The sequence below is a fragment of the Hippoglossus hippoglossus genome, chromosome 21 (assembly GCF_009819705.1).
Source record: "Hippoglossus hippoglossus isolate fHipHip1 chromosome 21, fHipHip1.pri, whole genome shotgun sequence".
NCBI lineage: Eukaryota > Metazoa > Chordata > Actinopteri > Pleuronectiformes > Pleuronectidae > Hippoglossus > Hippoglossus hippoglossus.
In genome coordinates this window covers 15,665,533-15,683,983 of record NC_047171.1, presented here as the reverse complement: position 1 = coordinate 15,683,983, position 18,451 = coordinate 15,665,533, and the positions used below count along the sequence as shown (strand labels likewise).

At 41.9% G+C, this 18,451-nt stretch overlaps 2 protein-coding genes across 7 annotated transcripts in view; one reads left to right on the top strand and one right to left on the bottom strand.

Moving 5' to 3' along the window:
* The window catches only part of ppp2r3b (protein phosphatase 2, regulatory subunit B'', beta), a 34,484-nt gene extending 32,538 nt beyond the window's left edge, over positions 1–1,946 (top strand). For all 3 annotated transcript variants that reach the window (XM_034573433.1, XM_034573432.1, XM_034573434.1), the window contains one exon: positions 1,507–1,946. In XM_034573433.1, coding sequence (XP_034429324.1) covers positions 1,507–1,645 — 139 coding nt within the window. In that variant the 3' untranslated portion in view covers positions 1,646–1,946. The remainder of the gene's footprint in view (positions 1–1,506) is intronic.
* A 2,431-nt stretch (positions 1,947–4,377) lies between these two features.
* On the bottom strand, positions 4,378–17,922 carry si:ch211-269e2.1 (cohesin subunit SA-2). 4 transcript variants are annotated; one of them, XM_034573430.1, is made up of 32 exons: positions 17,777–17,922; positions 16,376–16,479; positions 16,189–16,276; positions 15,709–15,873; positions 14,490–14,586; positions 14,328–14,404; positions 14,167–14,238; positions 13,812–14,016; positions 13,505–13,656; positions 13,342–13,415; positions 13,103–13,226; positions 12,873–12,971; positions 12,476–12,555; positions 12,273–12,380; positions 12,061–12,181; positions 11,709–11,838; positions 11,195–11,298; positions 10,979–11,071; positions 10,789–10,875; positions 10,478–10,681; positions 10,209–10,285; positions 10,026–10,101; positions 9,843–9,923; positions 9,469–9,561; positions 9,203–9,377; positions 6,939–7,075; positions 6,297–6,398; positions 6,053–6,204; positions 5,840–5,968; positions 5,570–5,760; positions 5,418–5,493; positions 4,378–5,321 (listed from the first exon to the last, which is right to left on the bottom strand). In XM_034573430.1, exons 2-32 carry the CDS (start codon positions 16,423–16,425, stop codon positions 5,186–5,188), a joined length of 3,555 nt encoding a protein of 1,184 aa, XP_034429321.1. In that variant the 5' UTR covers positions 16,426–16,479; positions 17,777–17,922; the 3' UTR covers positions 4,378–5,185. The 4 variants fall into 4 exon arrangements, with proteins under 4 accessions (XP_034429321.1, XP_034429319.1, XP_034429320.1 ...); XM_034573428.1 differs by having other exon boundaries at positions 11,721–11,838; positions 16,189–16,296; positions 16,378–16,479; XM_034573429.1 differs by having other exon boundaries at positions 10,481–10,681; positions 11,721–11,838; positions 16,189–16,296; positions 16,378–16,479.
* Between the last annotated feature and the right edge of the window lie 529 nt (positions 17,923–18,451).

Here is an 18,451-nt window from a genome sequence, read left to right as displayed (position 1 = left end):
TTTTAGGAACTTCACATAATTCATCTCCCACTTTCTCACCAAGAGATCATCAGAGAAAAAAATGAAGCTACCACCAGTAGCTTGTCAGAAGGTAAAAAATATAGTTTTATAATGAAATTATCACCTTAAAAAAAAAAAATAAGACAAATCTTTTGTCATAATCACTTAAAATGTAATTGTAGAACAGTTGCCGTTTGTACATTTTTTATTTCAGAATTAATACAAAAAAATGCAACTGACTAATGTAAGATATTAAATATAATCATAGACATTTATAAGATAAGAAACTGTTTATCCCACGATCAGGGAGATTCACAGAGAAGAGAGCATGTGAAACGTAAAAAATTGAAATAAAAATAGGTAATATAATATAAATACATATGTAAGTAAGTAAGAGATAAGTACATAATATACACAATTTCTGTCTGTTTAGCCTTTATTCCAACTTATTTTGTGCCTTTTTCATTTAAAGTCCTTGAATGAACATAAAGCACTGAAAATATTATTAATCCAGATTTAAAATGTAAAATTTTAAATCGTTCATTGTATTTAGGAATAAATGAAATACGTGAAAGTCCAACATCAGCACTTTAAAAGTAAAGTAAAATATAAAGTTATGTTACTGTAAATCAAACATGTTGAGTAGATTCGTCCATGAACAAACTCCAGAGGGCTTTTAAATTACAAGTAACATTAATTCATGGGTTTTAATTTGGACAAAAACATTTCCTGTTGTTTTGCTAAGCTAACTAGCCAGTGGTTGTAGCGTCACATTCTTCTCATCTAACTCTGCAATAAAATAAACAAGCAAATTTCCCAAATGTCCAACTATTCCTTTAACATGTGTTTCCTTTAATACATTCACCAGAGTAAAGAGAACTCTTGAATGTGTTTTAATGATCCTATCAGCGTCTTTGTTTGAAAGTCAACATGTATTAAATTATGTTGAGTCTTAAAACAACACTGACATCTCTATATGTACATGGGAAAGGTTTTTGTTTGCTGTAATTATTCCCTCAGTTCATACCGACCGGTACAACATGAGAAGAAATGAGAAACACAGGCAGTGTTCTGTCATTCATGTGAAGTAAATCAGAGTTTGACAAATCAAGTGGGTATTTTGTTTCCGTTCGTTATGTCTCCACAGACAGATTTTTCTTACTGGGCTGCAGAGAGATGGTAACTCAAAGAGGGATTTATTTTTATTAAAATGACTCAAACTCTCTCTTTTGATTTGTGCTGCTCGTACAGTTGAAGCTTCATGTGAACTTCACATCAACTTTGGCACAGATTTCGCTACAGACTGAGCTCTGGATTTAATCCCTGGTACTTACACATGAAAAAAAGAGAGGAAGGGATTTTTATCCAGTGGTCAGTATGAACCGAGAGAATGATTACAGCGGGTAAAGCCTGCTGCAGTGTTCAAGTGAGACTGTTGTTTTATTCAGTTTAACGTGGTCTGTGGCTGATCTTTTTCTCCGTGTGTGTGTGTGTGTGTGTGTTCAGGTATGATAACCCGCTGAGCCCTCTAGGGCAGCACATCTCCACGGAGCTGGGTCTGACAAAGAGACACTTCTTCGAGATTCCCAGTCCACACTGCAACCTGGACCTGGACGAGTACGAGTATGACGATGACGTCGAATGACCCTCGATCCCGGGAGCGTTTTCTCACGCCCTGCGGAAGCGACCCGAGCTTCCAGAAGTGGGTCTCAAACAGCGGCGGATTAACATCAGGCCCAGAGATGTGCAGGTTACGCTCACTCCGCTCACAAGGACACGCTTACAAAACAGAGCAAAAACAGAGGACACAGTCGGAGCACTGGTGGAGGAGGTCAGATCTGCTGCAGGAACAGACACGTGGGATTAAGAGGAGATGTGAAGTGGCCGTTCTTCATAATACTGTACCAGATGTTTTATTATTCTCACCTGTTATTTAAAAAAACACAGTTGAGTTCATGATGCAACGAGCAGCACGTTCTAGATGTTTGATGCCTCCTCGCGTTTTAAAGGAGACCCCATGTTTTCAGTTTTTTAATCTCCTCTAGTGAGTTAAGCTGCTTTCAGACTAACACTGAGCTCTGGATATTCCCCTGAAATGATATTTCCCCCCTTAGTGAAAATTCTGGATAATGTCCGAGCTCATGTGAGAATACAGCAGGAGATTATCAGATTCAGTGAGAGCATAGGGAACGTCTCTTAACACGTGACGGACGCAAAACTGAAAAAAAGAAACTAAAAGAATTCAAATATCTCAGGATGAAAAAGAGCGCGTAGAAGATGTCAACTTGCAAAGGCGGAAAGATTTGAGAGCTTTTGGTGACACGTGCTGACGCTGGTGTCGATATGCTGTGAACGAAGAAACACATGATCTCCACAGAGGAATAAATAATAATTAATAAGTCCAGCACCCGTTTGGCAGACCCTGAAAAGGGTTTTTAGTGAATGTAAAAGTTAAAAAGTCTAAAGGCCGCTGTAAAGGGAGCTCTTCTACCCCACAGCTCCTGAAACACCTCGTCAGTACTGAATGTTAAATGGTCTGTATTTATATAGAGTTTTTCTAGTCCTGATCACCACTCAAAGTGCTTTACAGTACAGTTTATTGCCATTCACCCATTCACATTCATACAGTGTATCTATGGGTAGCACCTTTCCTTCTATGAGGGGCAATTTGGGGTTCAGTGTCTTTCCCAAGGACATTTCGGAATGCGGGTGGGGAAGACTGGGATCGAACCACCGACCTTCTGGTTAGAGGACGAACGCTCTACCCCCTCACCTGATACTTCCAGGAAATTGTGATGTCAGCCCCAAAAAAAACAAGAACAGAGGCCGACATTTCGATAATGACCCGGAAGTTGTTGACCGATCCCAGCAGAACCAGCCGGTCAATCAGAGCAGACTGGGCTTTATTGGGAGGGAGGCCTTAAAGAGACGGGAGCTCAAACAGACAGAGGCTGAAAAGAGGAGCTGCAGCAGTGGACAGTATGAGGATGTGTTTTCTGAACATTAGAGCATGTGAACAAGTATTAACCCAAATTAAAATCATGAACCTGAATATGAGCAGAATATGTCTCCGTAAAAAACAGGAAAAGTTGCATGTAAAGTTTTGTACCAGTAATGTTTGGAGCGAGTGACGTTTTATCTGAACACCTGCATTATGTTTTCACACGAGCTACTTCCCCCTCTTTACACACTGGACGGTCCGGAATCTGATTCAGGCTTTTAAATAATCATCATCTGCAGTCATCGGCAAATTTTTACATTCCAGTGATAATAACTGAATGTTTTCTATGAGGCTGTCAATTCATTCATGGTTCATTTGAGGTGAACAAGCCGCCACCGAGCCCGCTGCGCACACACACACACACACACACACACACACACATACACACACAAAAACGTCGTTCAGACGGCCAAACACACTGTATGTTGTACAGCTCTGTATTTACTATGACTTACTGTATGTGTGAGATGGGGTTTTAAATTATTATAGATGAATTTATAAATAACTGTAAATATGTATCTGGTGCTTGCTGTGTTGTAAATGATTTGGACGAATGTTTTAGACAGATTCTTTTTTCTATGTTTTAAAGTACTGAGTTTGTACTTTGACAGGACAAAAGGAAACCACTTTTAAAATGTTTTGTTTTTCTTTAAATTAATAATAAAGCCTTGGTTAATGGAAGAGTTGAGAAAACAGAGTCTGAAGTTTTATTTGATTAATGTAGTAAAAACTGGTTGTTGTATGTTCACTGTTACATCTCCAGAAGATTCTGTCCCCAAACAGAATCTGCTGCTGCTGGAGACAAGTGTAAAGATGGAAGAAAAGGGAAATGAAAAGCTTTCAAACATTTCTCACTTTGTAAAATGTCTTCTTTCATTTATTTTACTTTACAATACATAGGTAGTTTTAAGGTAACTTCAACCCAGCGTTTCCTATAAGGAGCAATAATAAAGTGACAGGTAGTAGAGGCATAATTCTTAACCAACCCCAGATAATAAACAAAGACCAATCATGGACCTGAGTTTGATCCAAATGAACAAATAAATCACTTGGTGGCACCAGTAACTTTCACATATAATCGACATGTGAAGCGATAAAGGAAAATCTGTACACACAGATAAAAGCTGCTTCTCAAGTCAAACTGCAAAATGTTAAATTCAACTTGTACTTGGCCTTATTTATTATTAAGAGTAAAGCTTTTCAATAAATACCATAAATATAAAAAGACTAAAACCAACAATGTTTTAGCGCCTCTCAAAACGTTCCCACTTCCCTCCTAACAGACCCAAACACATTTACACCCACTGGATTCGTTAAACATGGATCTCAACCTTCATCCTTATATTGCACATTTTTGAGTATATATGTATATGTAGTATTTCACTATATTCTCCGCTTGTGCTGCTACTTCCTTGTTGCTGCTGTGTCATTTGGGAATTTTCTCTACGGAGGATCAATAAAGGTTAATCTTATCTTATAATACATGATTTTTAATAGGGCAACTTGTTCTCTATAACAGCTGAGCACCTAAATGCTTAACAAATGTTACTTGAACATGATTCAATTATCCAGGGCCTACTTTCAGGGTCGGGTTATTGCACATTTGGAGTTCTACAGAATATTTATCACAGGACGACAGTGGGATTTCCCATGTTTATGGTAGTTAGGGAACATGTGAGACTATTGATGTGTTTTCAATACTTTCTAGGTGACATAACAACACAATGGCAAAGATATAAAAGCTCTAAAGATAATTTTTGGGCTACACAGACAACAGTCATTTGAATTGGCTGTGACTCAGGAGACAGAGGGTTGTCCACTAACCAGAGAGCAGTGGTTCAATCCCCAGCTTCTCCAGTCTGCATTCTGAAGTTGGACAAATAATGAGCCCCTAATTGCCCCTGAAGCGCTGCGTGAATGTGCAAATGGGATTTTTACTGTAAAGCTTTTTGAGTGGTCCATAAGACTAGAAAAGCTCCTTATAAATAGAGTCCATTTACCAATTCATTGGTCTGTTTTGGGGCTTTGAAGACAGAATATCACCACATTAATCCTTAAAGCTGGTCTCCTCTTAAAAAACATGATGTACGAGACGTTTGGGAACTTTGGATGCTGGCCGGTCTGGACGTCTGAACAAAAAAAGAAACAAAAGAAACTCGCCGATGTTCCTCAACCTCCTCGAATTCAAAGTTCGATCTCCACAGTGTCGTCCTCCGCCTCGTTGCTGGAGCTGAGGACGAACCCCTCTGGGTTCAGATCTCGTGCAGCAGGTTCCAGTGGAAGAGAAAAGGGATCCACGTCTGTTGTTTTCTCCTGATGACTGAGGAGTTTACTATCATTAATATGAGTGAGATGAGGAGGATTTTATTTTTGTTCAAATATAAATCAGAATGTGAGAAATCATCGTCGGCCTCACCTTGGACTGAATTTAGATCTGTGACCTTTGCTAACTTTGGAGTCGACAGGGCTGAACAGGCAGGGAGACTTACTTCCTGAGAAACAAAAAGATGCACACGTGACGTAGCTCGTAAACAATATGATGTAACTCTGTTCTGTTTGGTGCAGTACCTTCTAGTTTCTGTTTGGAGAAGGGAGAGCGATTGGGCGGGCAGGGCTTCCTGTCAGAGCTGACATAGGACACAGCATCCTCCCCCTCAGCTGCAGTCAGTAGGGAAGCACGATAGTAGACGAGCGGCTGCCAGCACTCGTCTCTGAGGTTTATGAAAAGCTCCGCTGTGTGTTTCTGCAGGTACATGAACCTGCAAAGACAAAAACAGTCATCAGAAAACGCCATGTTTATGAGATTTCAAATGCACTGTTTGGAAGTGCAGCACTTACACCGTCTTCTTGTCTGGTTTGAGCAGTTTGCTGGAGAACTCGCTGAGGATGGTCAGGTACGAGAGGAGCGGTGGCGTCGGTGTCTCTGGGGTCTGGTTAAACTCTTGGAACACAAACTCGATCCCCGTCCTGAATTAATCAACACAAAGACAAAGACGTTGAGGCACAAAAACCTGCAAATACTGACTCCAGATCGTGAGAACCTGCGCTCACCTGTGCATCATGACGACGCACTCCCGAAACTTGACGGGGTCCCCGAAGGTGAGGGCGAAGCGCCTGGCCAGCTCCTTGATGCTGGTGAAGGTCTGGACTCCTGCTTGAGCCCTGCCACCGCTCTCCTGCTCCTTTTTAAGTCGCACAAACAGCTGAGGAGCGCAGAAAAAACCCCACATCAGCATCTTTCTGCTTGTGAATGGTTAACGATAATAATTTTTGGATGCATATGAAGTGACCTTACCTGTTGCAAGCAGAGGACTAGTGTGCGAGAACTCTCTATCTTATCCGTCTGTCTGGCCCTGTACATGGTCTCCTTGATGATGTCTCCAAAGTCGTTATAATACTGAGGGAAGAAAGAGAGAGAAAAAACTATTTGAGAAAGTTATTGGGCATGTAAGCATTAAAGAAAAAACTAGTTATCTTACTTTAGAGTGGACACTGTGTGATCACCTAACCTCACTGACTAACACTTTGTATCACATTGGTGTAATCCATAAACAACACAAATTGTTAAAGCAAATATTTATAGTTTTACAGGAAGTTGGACTACATGTCCGACTATTTCTTGGTCAAGTGCAGAGACGTTCTGGAGTTTCCCCAGAACAAGAAACACTCTGGCACATAACCCTGTTCAAACACATCCTAGCAAACTTTGTGGTGTGTTTAAACCCAACATAGATGCACGGTTGCACAATGGAACGATATAAGGACACTTGAGCATGTGTTCAGTAAGTTTATTGGCTGTTTGGGTCCAGGAGACAAACTTCAGAGGTGCTGAGGGTCAGATCTTTTCACCTTTGGACCGAGTCATACCGACTGTTTCCCCTTGTTTAGGGCCTTTCCCCAAACTGTTGAACTATCCCTTTAGGCAGTTGCCCTTTACCTTCGTGTAATACATGAAGACCTCAGCTGCCGTGCTCATCTCCAGCACCCCGTGCACTATCAGTTTGCAGAAGGCCGCCAGCAGATTTCTCCGTCTGTGAAGGTCCTCCAGCCTCTCCACCTCGGAGCCTTCGCTGACTGACGGAGCCAGACGGGAGGGGAAGTGTGCGGTCGGATGTGAAGTGGTGGAGAGCGGGGGGGGGGGGAGGAGAGGAGGAGGGGGTGAAGTAAGAGGAGTGATTAATCATGAGAAATCATATAACAGAAAGGAAAAGAACAAAGCACAAGAGGGAAAGAGTGTTTCAGTTTGTTTCGGGACAATGGCTTTAGCAGGTGGAAATCAAAGATAACATAAGAGTAGAGTTATGGTTGTGACACCATGTGGCTTCAATCTTTCGCAGGGCTAATAAAACAGACGCGGAGGTGAGCCAGAGTTAATGGAATTTTCTCACGGAAAAAGATTGCCCTGATTTTATGATTTAACTCAGTGCCCTTGCCCTTCGAGTGATCTCTGATCCAGCAACTAATCGAAAACACTGTCTATACAACAAAACTGTTACCAGGCAAATCCAATAAAACCACGACTTTTTATTACATGTTCAAAAACCAATAATCCTGTATTGTATTTGGTTGAACATTTAAGAAATTCCCACCAGGACATTTATTGACTTCTGCGGACTCTCCCGTATTTGGATGCAATATGTTTCTGGAAGTAGAAGCCCTCATGAAAGTTAATAAAGAAATGTTTTCGTTACACAGTCGAGCCGTTGAATGAATTCCTGGGTTTACCTGCAGGACTTCACAAAGAGAACACCCCGTATGTATTTCCAACATGTCAATCTTGTTTTCCTCATTTTAGATCACACAGGAGCATACTGTCCTCATCAATTTACAAGCTGCATCACTTTGCATAACAAAGTCGAACATCCTTTCATACAAATTAGTGGGCCCTGTTTCAGTCTGAAGGTATTAACAGGTTTTCCTTTGTAATTTAGGGTCAATTGTCAGGTCAGGTTGCAAATCAGGCCCCATTTGCAGTCGGCAGGCAGCTCTGCAGTGAGTTATTAAGCCAAACGCGTGGCCGTGCATTTAATATCTGCATGTTGTTACCGCGCTCTGAACCGAGGCGTCCTCTGAGCAGCAGGAGGACGCTCGGGCAGAGTGAGAGTGCCATCTACTGGGCATGTACACCACCTCGTTTTCTCCTGGGTGTCCTCAGACGCTGCCTGAACGCAAGTTTGTCAAACACACAAATATGAAGCAGAAACTTTTATCTGAAAAGTTTACAGAGGAAATAAAACCTATTCTCAGTTTTGTAGAAGTCCTGGAACTTTAATGTTTCAAATGCATAAAATGTAAAACTAGAAGGCGCACAGTCGAGCCAAGGCCCAACAGTCCCCTCGTCAAACCACAATTAAATTCACTCGATCTGTCTTTTTATTTGGATCTGCGCTCAATTCCACATAGATCACAGTCCAACTGATTCTTTTCATCAGGATCCATGAATTATTCTCTGGAAAATTAGTGAGAGTGATGAAAAGTGCCCTATCTGGCAAGAAATTTAATTCAATTACTTTGTTTAAGTTACATTACAATAAAGTTGTAGTTACATATTGGTTCTATATTCTATATTTTCCACCTAGTTTTCTTGAAACTTTACTTATAACTTTCTAAATTTCAAAAAAATTTGCTTCCACAAATGTGCTACATCTTGTTTTACAGGTCTGATCTCATCAGTTTGAAAGACCAACATTAAGAATTTCAACCTACATGCAGCATTAATGTCAATGTAATTATTGTTTACTGATTATCAAACCTATCTATAATGAATGGTAGTTCAAAGTCATAAAATATAAGGATATTTGTATGAGTCTATGCACTATTTTTAATATATCTACAACTAAAATAAACAAATGTATTTTAAAGTCCTTAAAAACTGTAGAAACTTACATTTTTGCCATTTCCCTTATAATTATAACCACATTTTTATCTTGGTAATATCTTAATTTAAAGTTTAAAACGAAAAAATTTCAGGTGGAAAATACAGAACCTGTAAAATAACATGTTACTGCTGCATCTACTTCTCAGGCATTGATTTAAAATAAATCCAGGATCTATCACATTTGTATAAACTACTGAATGAACCAAAGTATTTGTCACAAAATAATTCTCATGTGCTGATTTATTGTGAGCACAGAGATGAATGTGAAAACATCCCTCTCCTGTCAAACTCCCGCACAGTGAAGGTGGAGGAAACAGTCTCACCTCTGCTCTGACTGTCACAGTCTGGGCCAACAAAGACGTGCATGCATACAAAGGTCGACAGCGCCCTCTGCAGTTTGGGACTGGGCGTGTGGAGCAGCGGACCGAAGGAGGTGGGATCCCACACATGGGTCTGGTAGGAATGAGCCACCAGGACGTCACACACACCCAGGAAAGCCTAAAAACAGAGAAATGACAGAACGATTGGAAAATGCTCAAATAAAAGAGGAAACGGTGCCAAAAACCGACACCTGACGGCTGCTGCCCACCTGATGTCGGACGCTGTGGTCGGAGTGAGAGAGACAGCGATGACTCCGCTCACAAAACAGGCGCAGCTGGAGCCTCTGGGCCACAGCCTTCTCCTTAAATATACACACACACACACATGCATTGTGTTGTTTTCAAAAAGGAAACTAAAAGAGAAGCTGAAACTGTGCAATCTTGTGACTGAACCTAAAACTCTTCCGTATTCTTACAAAGAAACCTTAAACCCAGTAATTAAATAGATATATAAAAAAAGGTTTTTGTGCAATAGATATATTCTATTTAATGGTTTTTCATTTATGTACAAAAACATCATCATTTTATATCTTTACCTTTCACGTTTACACTAACTACACATATCAAATCCGATGTAACTCACTCTGGATGTCAGAGTTCCACTGCTCACGTTGAGGGACCAGATCATGATGAAACACAGACACTGCAGAACCTCCAGCAGCACCTTCAGACACCAGGGAAGAGACAATAAAGAAAATATAAACGAAAGGATAAATAGATAAATCCAGGGAGGTTCAATTCACGGTTCAGAGGGCAGTGATGGTACCTCGGGTGGAGCTCCTCCCGCTGACAGGAGAGGAGAGAGCAGCTGGAACAGACTCCACCGAGAGAGGTCGTGGCAGCTACAGCGACACAGAGAGAAGCAGATACAGCACAAACATATGCTCATCACTCTCAGACCAGGATCAGGACCAGGACATCAGAGGCTCACACTTCATTCAGATCTTACTTGTGGAAAGCTCTGAGTTTCCTCAGTGTGGATAAAATGTCTCCAGTTTTCTCCTCATCAGCAGAGAAACAGTCGCCCTGAAACAGATAAACAGGAAGTAATGAGTTGTTTTCTTAACCCAGGCTCATTGTTCTTTGCCAGTAAAAGGGAGTTGACTGTTGGTGTGTTGGCTGCCAAACATCAACCGTCAACTGTGATCTTAGATGTACGAAATTACACAGAAGATGGATTTTCCCGCTTAAATCCTGTTTGAAGGATTTGAGGCCTACCACCTGCAATGAGTCCTCCAGCAGAACTGTCAGTTTGTCCACCCAGGTCTGGACCAGAGAGTCTCTGGCGTCCCGCGCCACAGAGCCACAGGACGTCTCCTCTCCACACAGACTCAGGTACGTGCGAGCCGCTGCCTCCACAACAGCGGGGCTCGAGTGGAAGTCCAACACAGCTCCCAGCTCTGCCATCAGGCTGGAAACCGCCTGAGGTGGAAGACGAGAACAGAAACAGTTGGTTTTAGAATCTGCAGACTGTGACGTTCTGAGACATTGTTCATGTTTGTGTAAGTTGAATGTCCTGAAATGCAGACCTGTGTGTTTTCAGCCTCAGGACACTCAGGGATGAAGAACTGAGGAATCCTCAACAGGGAGGCCACGACGTCTGAGCTACTTGAAAACTGGTCACAAACGACATCACACAACAGACATGATAGTGTAACGTACAGAGAGAAGAATCTTCTCCACTAAATAAAATGTCACAACTATGTGAGGAATAAAAACCTTATTCAGTAGCTTTGGGAGAACAGTGAGGAGATGTTCGGTGAGTTTAGTGCAGTCATCGATCTGAATCTTCTTTTCTCTGGCGTTCAATGCCTGGAATTTTAATATACCACAGTATACTTGTTGATTTTATAGATGCCTCAGTCCAAAGCAAATTTCACAAGTAAAATTTAATTCCTGATTTGTTTCAAATTTTTTATATTTTCCCTCACTGACCTTCTTTGCTCCACTTCTGCCGGCCAGGGCTGGTCCCTCTGAGGCCTGACGCACCGACGCCACCAGGATCTCTACGAGCAGTGCTTGTTCTGCCAGTGTAAGACCTGCATACACACACAGTCAATATATGGTAAAGTTGGCTGCGATAAAATACACACAACATATTAATAATAAGCAATAATAACCAATTAAAAATTAAAATAAAAGATGTTGAATTTCAAACAATAATAAAAGTGCTCTTAAAATCACATGGAGAGAAAACAAGGACAAAATACATTTCATTCTGTAGAACATCATTATTCTACAAAACATCCTGTCGACAAGAATAAGGTATTTAGATGTATGGCTGCTCTCACTAATCACTATATACTGTAGTGGGTTAGGTGATGACACTGGTCATCAATGGGTTTTAAGAAATCTTCTCAGATGACCAATCGTTATCCATAATAAATAAAAAAACGTATCATTGCCTGTTCTACCACTGACACAGAACCACACACACATTGACAAACACACATTTTCTCACCTGGACCGTGTGAGGACGGTTCCTGCAGCAGTATGGACGTGAGTGCAGCCCAGTCCTTCAGCAGAGCTCCGCCACAGTCCCACAGGCTGTCCACCAGGTACACTACGTGTTTGTGCAGCTGCACACACACACACACACACACACACACACACACACACACACACACACACACACACACACACACACACACACACACACACACACACACACACACACACACACACACACACACATACACACACACACGTTAGTTCATGTCTGGGAACATGGTGCATAAAAAAACACACAACATCATGATGTGAAAATAAACTGAAACCCTTAAAGAGCCGACAGATTTCACCTCAGACTCCTGGTGAAACTGCAGCAGAGACTTCAGTCTGGCAGAAGTTTGGAGTTTACGTGCCTCCTCCTCATTTATTTCATCCTGGGAATCAGACGTATGAGCTCCAGAGCTGAGAAGCCTGAGAGGAACCAACAATATCCAGGTAAACATGAATTATCTGTTTTTTGTTTGTTTTGTTTTGTTTTATTTTCTTCTCAGGTTCAACTCACCTCAAGTAGAGCAGCTCCCCTGCGGCGGCTGCTAGAGGTCGCTGTGAGGAGTAAACGAACTGGAGCAGCTGCTTGTAGTCGTCTGGACTCAGCACATCATCACATGTTCTGCAAAATTATTGCAAGTTATGCAAATAGCGGTAAAAACATGTAGGATGGATGGAAAATAAAGGATAAGAACAACAAACATGTTGGTGACTGACCTGGAGATGAGAAGCAGCAGCTTCATGGTCTGTACTGACACTTCATTGTCCTTATCCAGCGTCATGGAGATCATCCGCTCCTAAAGCACAAACAGTAAACACCACACATATTTATGTTTAACCCTCATTCATCAAAGTTTCTGATAGAGTCCATGGACTGTATACAAACATGAACATGTAACTTGTGTTGCTTGTAGTGTCAAAAACACAGATTTATCACCCATCTCTGGAGCTCTTTAGACTTTGTGGCCTATTTTGGTAACTAAAAAAGTTAAGAAACTTGTAGAATGATATAAATTGAATGAAAAGAGGCAGATGTTTTAATACTTTTTTAAAATGTTTTACTCCCCCCTAGTGGCTATGGTTCATTGATGCAGCTTTAAGCAGGTTCGGTTACCTTGAAGCGGCTGGTGAACAGGTCAAGTTTGGGGAGAAGCAGAGGATCCCCAAACAAACCCTGCAAACCTAACACACACTTGAGACGCACATCTGGTATCTAAAAGACAGAAAGATGATATGCACATCAGCACATTCGGTTTATAAACACAGGGAATAGCTTGTTTTCTAACATTTCTAATCATTATATTGGACAAGATTAAAAAATATTGTGACTTTGCTGTTATTTACTTTGTCGTACATCATCCAGCCCATGTATTTGAGGTAGGTGTCGTTCAGGAATTCAGAACTGTAGAGCTTCATCCACAAACCCAACTCCTCCACACAGATAGAGCGAATTTCTGGAAGCACATCGCTGCACGGAAACACACACACACACACACAAACAGACACACACGCTGACTCAATAGTGATGATGATGCACATTAAACGCTCAGCTACGACCAGCGTACTCAGTGAAGTTAATTTACCGATATCTCTTGAGAAAAACCCCTTTAAAGACGATGTCCATCATGCTCTCTATCTCCACCCTCTTCCCCTGCAGCTGGAGGAAGGAAAGACGTGACACAGAGCTAAGTTTAAAATCTTCTACATTCTCCTCTTCCCAGCCAGGCCCAGGGTGACATGTCTCACCTCTGCGATCTTCTTCTGTATTCTCTCCAGCTGCGGAGTGAGTTTCTGACGCGTGGTCTTTGTCTTCGGCACCTTGTACAGTTTCTGACTGTTTTCAATCCCGACACGCAGGCTCAGAGCCACGCCCACCAGAGCACTCAACAGCTTCACCGCTTATTAGAGAAAGCAAGAGAACAGATTGGTTTACTCAATACCTGTGTGTGTGTGTGTGTGTGTGTGTGTGTGTGTGTGTGTGTGTGTGTGTGTGTGTGTGTGTGTGTGTGTGTGTGTGTGTGTGTGTGTGTGTCTGATCTTCCCTGATCCTCACCTGCGAGCGTACAGGTGTGTCTGAAGGCCCGTATGTAAGAGTTCGACAGCTCCGTGAGCAGCGAGATCAGCGTGTTCATCAGGTAACTGTCGAAGATGACGCTGTGCTGACACTGAGCCACCAGCACCGACACGAAGTCACAGAACTCGGAGTGGAACCAGCGACCGTACGGACCTGACTGTGTGAGGGGATACTCCACACTGTCCTACAGCAGAGAGGAGGGGGGAAATAGGGAGGAAACCACTTTGTAAGTTCGAGAAGTGAATCACTCAATAATCTCAATTGTTTTCTTTAACTTCCTAATGTGAAGGATGGGGAAGAGAAAAAGTGCAGAAAGGAGTTGTGTTGCACTGACTGTGTCCATGGGCCACGTCACTGTGAGGATCCACGGAAAGGCCAGAAACTTTTTATACTGCAGACTCGCCACCTGAGACGCACACAGTCACACAGTTTCAGTTCAGAGTGTCGTAACTGAGGGATTCAAGACGTCGTTAGGGCAGATTCAAGACGTCGCACCTCGTCCAGCTCCTCCACCATCTTACTCATCACATCACTGTCCTCTCTGCTCTGACACATCTCTGCTGTGACCACACCTGATGAAGACAGAAGGGAAACAAAGACATGAATCTGTGTGTTCTGCCTGTGTGTGTGTGTGTGTGTGTTTGTGTGTGTGTTCACCTTTGCATCCACAGCACTGGATGAAGAAGCTGATGAGATCGAGGAGAGACGAGTCTCTGTCCGTCACATAAGCCTTAATCCAGTCGTCTATCACCGCCTGTTTCACACAACAGTGCGTTTATGTTAAAGGGGACATAGCATCCCCACAAGTTGATATGGTTCCTTGGGGTCTTAATGAAATGTCTGTAACATACTTTGGTCAAAATACCACAAGGATCATTTAAAACAGCACCCTTTTTACCCTGTCTAAAACAGCCCTCCACAGAGTGACCTGTTTTGAGTGCCTGTTCCTTTAAATGCTAATGAGCCAGCTCCCCCCTCCCCCCATGATTTTAAAGGATATAAATTACATATTTTATATGATATAAATTATCAACTATGCATCCCATACTTTGTATTCCCCTTCTGTTGTCCTGGAGTTTTAATTTTCCCAATCACATAATTAAATGTCTCTGTCCCTCTGCCCATCCACTACAAGCACACAAGCAGACAGACAGAGAGAGAAAGAGAGGGGTGGGGGGGGGGCTATGAAGACCATCATTTACCCCCGAACCCCGACATTCAACGGGTACAACAACAAGCGGAGAAAGCAGAATCGCGGGCTGACCAGCGCGGAGAAATGCTCGTCCCGTGTGAACAGCCAGGCGGCTGCGCGCTTGAGAACGGCGCTGCGCTGCCTCGCAGCCTCGCTGCGTCCGGTGTAAACCCGGCGTAACGAGTGTGGGGGGGTGGGGGGTGGGGGGTGGGGGTGAGGTGGGGGGTGGGCCAAGGCCATGTTGGGAGACTTCCAGTGTATTGTGACGACACAATACACAGGAAGCTCATTCCAGTCACTCAAGCATGACGTTTCTGACTTAGAGGAACTATAACAAAACGCGCAAGTGTTTTTTTTCCAGAGTTTTTGGGTTGGTAGACATGCCAGATACCCACATTAACCTGTAGAAGCACTAACAAAGTGGAATTTTCATGATATGTCCCCTTTAATGTCTTGAAAACATTATAGATAATTATCAGTTTATCCTCGCTGGTTTTTTCAGGTGTTTTCAAGTATAGACACTTTCTGTTTTTATAACTGTAAATGTTGTTTGCACGCAACTGAATGAGAAGTTTCAGTGTGTAATGCTGTTAACACTGAATTCTGTTTATGCTGTCTATATTCAGAGGTATCTACTGTAGCTGTGTATGCTTCCTTGTTGGCTACAGAGGAAAGTTATCCTACCCGCATGGCACTCCTGCCCATAGTGATAACCTCGAACAGGGTGACGTTCTCCACATGTCTCCGTTTACCGCGGCGGCCTCTCGCTCTGCCCACACTGCTGCAGCCGGCTCTGGCACTTTTGCGTTTGACATTCTCTGAGCCCTTGTGAGCTCTTTTCCTTCTTCTCTGAAAATGCAACAAGTGAGAAAGAAATGCAGAAAAATCTCACATGGGAGAAGCTAAAATAAATATTTTCCTTTTTGGCTTTAAAGAAATGACGACTTTTTTAAAATGCAAATCAAAGGGTGTGGCAGGTTTCAACTCTAAATTTGATCTACAACGATGCAGATCGTATTAATTGCATCATGGGATTGTGCATTGTGTGTGTGTTTTACTCAATGTGCACCTCCCTCCTCTGTCAATATTACTGCTCTTCAACTGCTGCTCTTCTTACAACAGTAAGCGAGCTGAATAATCTGTCATCAGTACAAAAACATGTACCACGTTCTTTTGTTGATTCTCGTTTCCCGACTCGTCCTCGGAATGATTGACAGCACCAGAGGAGTTAGCCTCATCATGCGATTTCTTACTGGGAATCGCAAAAAACATGAAATTAGATGACGTTAATTATAAACTAAATTATTCAAGGGAACACACTGTCAGTAAACAAGGTAAGGTAGATGCTCACGTCTGCTCTGAGGACCTAGACGCAGCTGCAGCTGTGGACTCAGGGATCATCTCACTCCTCAGATCTTTACACAGGACTCAGGTGTGTGTGTGTGTGTGGTTCATCTGGAAACACAACATGATCAGTGTCTGAGACTTATGGTTAAAAGAAACAGATTGTACGATCACAATAATGGATACTTGATCAGTACCAAGCCATGGTTGACATAATTATGAATATCTGACTGATAACCTGATCTCCAGTAATGTTAGGTTGCTTGATCCCCAATGTATCGATACTATTAATATTGCACCTTAATCAGAGAATCAATACCAGTGTCAATGGGATTTGTACCAAAAGAGGAAAGGAACACGACAATATCATCACATGTTGAATTACATCCTCGGCACATGAACTCTTCTTAGTGCTATTGTGCATTTACACTAATAATCAGTCAACAATTGTTCCTAGAATAAGACAGAGAAAAAAAAAACTGATATAATTTCCCATAAACCACTGGGTCAGAGGTGACATTCTTGTTTGGTCTGTCAACAGTTCAAAATCAAACAATATTTAGTTAAGACCCTAGATGCACCAATATAAAAACTTTTATTTTACAGAATAAAAATACAGAAAAGATCTGCATTTATACACTTTATATAAATACATAGTTTATTATCTTAATTCAAGTTCTACATGTTTGGCTGTATTTACATATTATTTTTATTTAGAGTTATTCATAATAAGGTTTATGGTTAAACTGTAAAAAATCAAGATTCAATTACATGTATTTGTCATAATGTTTTTATTATAACATATTAAGAATCATTACCGCATAGCTTTTGTTTTTAATACAAAGCCGATATATTGGGATTGGAAATGTTTTTACTTAATATCAGTATTAAAAATCCATATCAGCCAGACTCTCATTCAGTTTACTAACAAAGATCTTGACATTTGAGAAGCTAGAAATGACAAATATTTGATATTTTTAATCAAACATAATAACCTAATCGATTAATCATTGCATCAATCATGACGTAATTCTGACTGCTTCTCATAATATAAGATAATTATATTCTAAGATAATAATAAGACTGTGTTATTTGTTGAATTGGAACCAAACTAAATGTTGCGGACTAACAACCCTCCTCTGCTGAGTGACAGGCGGTTCACATGATGGGTTGCACGCCCCCGCCGCTGGGACGAGCTGCTTGTTGCTCGAGGACACTTCGGCAGAGTAGAAGCAGGTTCTCATCGTGATTACAGACAAAACAACACTTTGTATGTATCGAACTCCTACTTGTTTAGCTAACACGTGATTTGACGCACAGAGAAATGTCCGCTGTCATTTCCTGAACTCGCCCTCAGCTTGAATGTGATTGGCGGATAAGCTCACAGCTCGCTGGGTCTCAAACTTACCTTTTTCACATGTTTTCATTCTTCTGCCACTTTCACCGGAGCTTTGTTTTCAAACCTGAACGATGACAGACTGAAACAATTCAACTCCCTCCATGAAAATCCTCCTCCTCAGCCCCGCAGCTCTCACAGTCAAGCTGCCGGACAGCCTACCCGCTCCTGATTGGCCGGTACGTCAGCGGGAACGTATGTGATTTGGTGTTCTGACACGTCACTCACAGGTAAGTCCCGCCTGAGTGTTTTTGTCATTGTGCTCACCACTCAGCAGGGGAAACATCTGTAGGAGACATCGATAGGACACATCTGTAGGAAACATGTCTAGGAAACATCTGTAGGAGACATCTTTAGGACACATCTGTAGGAGACATCTGTAGGAAACATCTCTAGGAAACATCTGTAGGAGACATCTGTAGGAAACATCTCTAGGAAACATCTGTAGGAGACATCGATAGGACACATCTGTAGGAAACATCTGTAGGAGACATCATTAGGACACATCTGTAGGAGACATCTGTAGGAAACATCTCTAGGAGACATCTGTAGGAGACATCTGTAGGAAACATCTCTAGGAAACATCTGTAGGAGACAAATGTAGGAAACATCTCTAGGAAACATCTGTAGGAAACATCTGTAGGAAACATCCCTAGGAAACATCCCCATGGAAACAACTGTACGTGA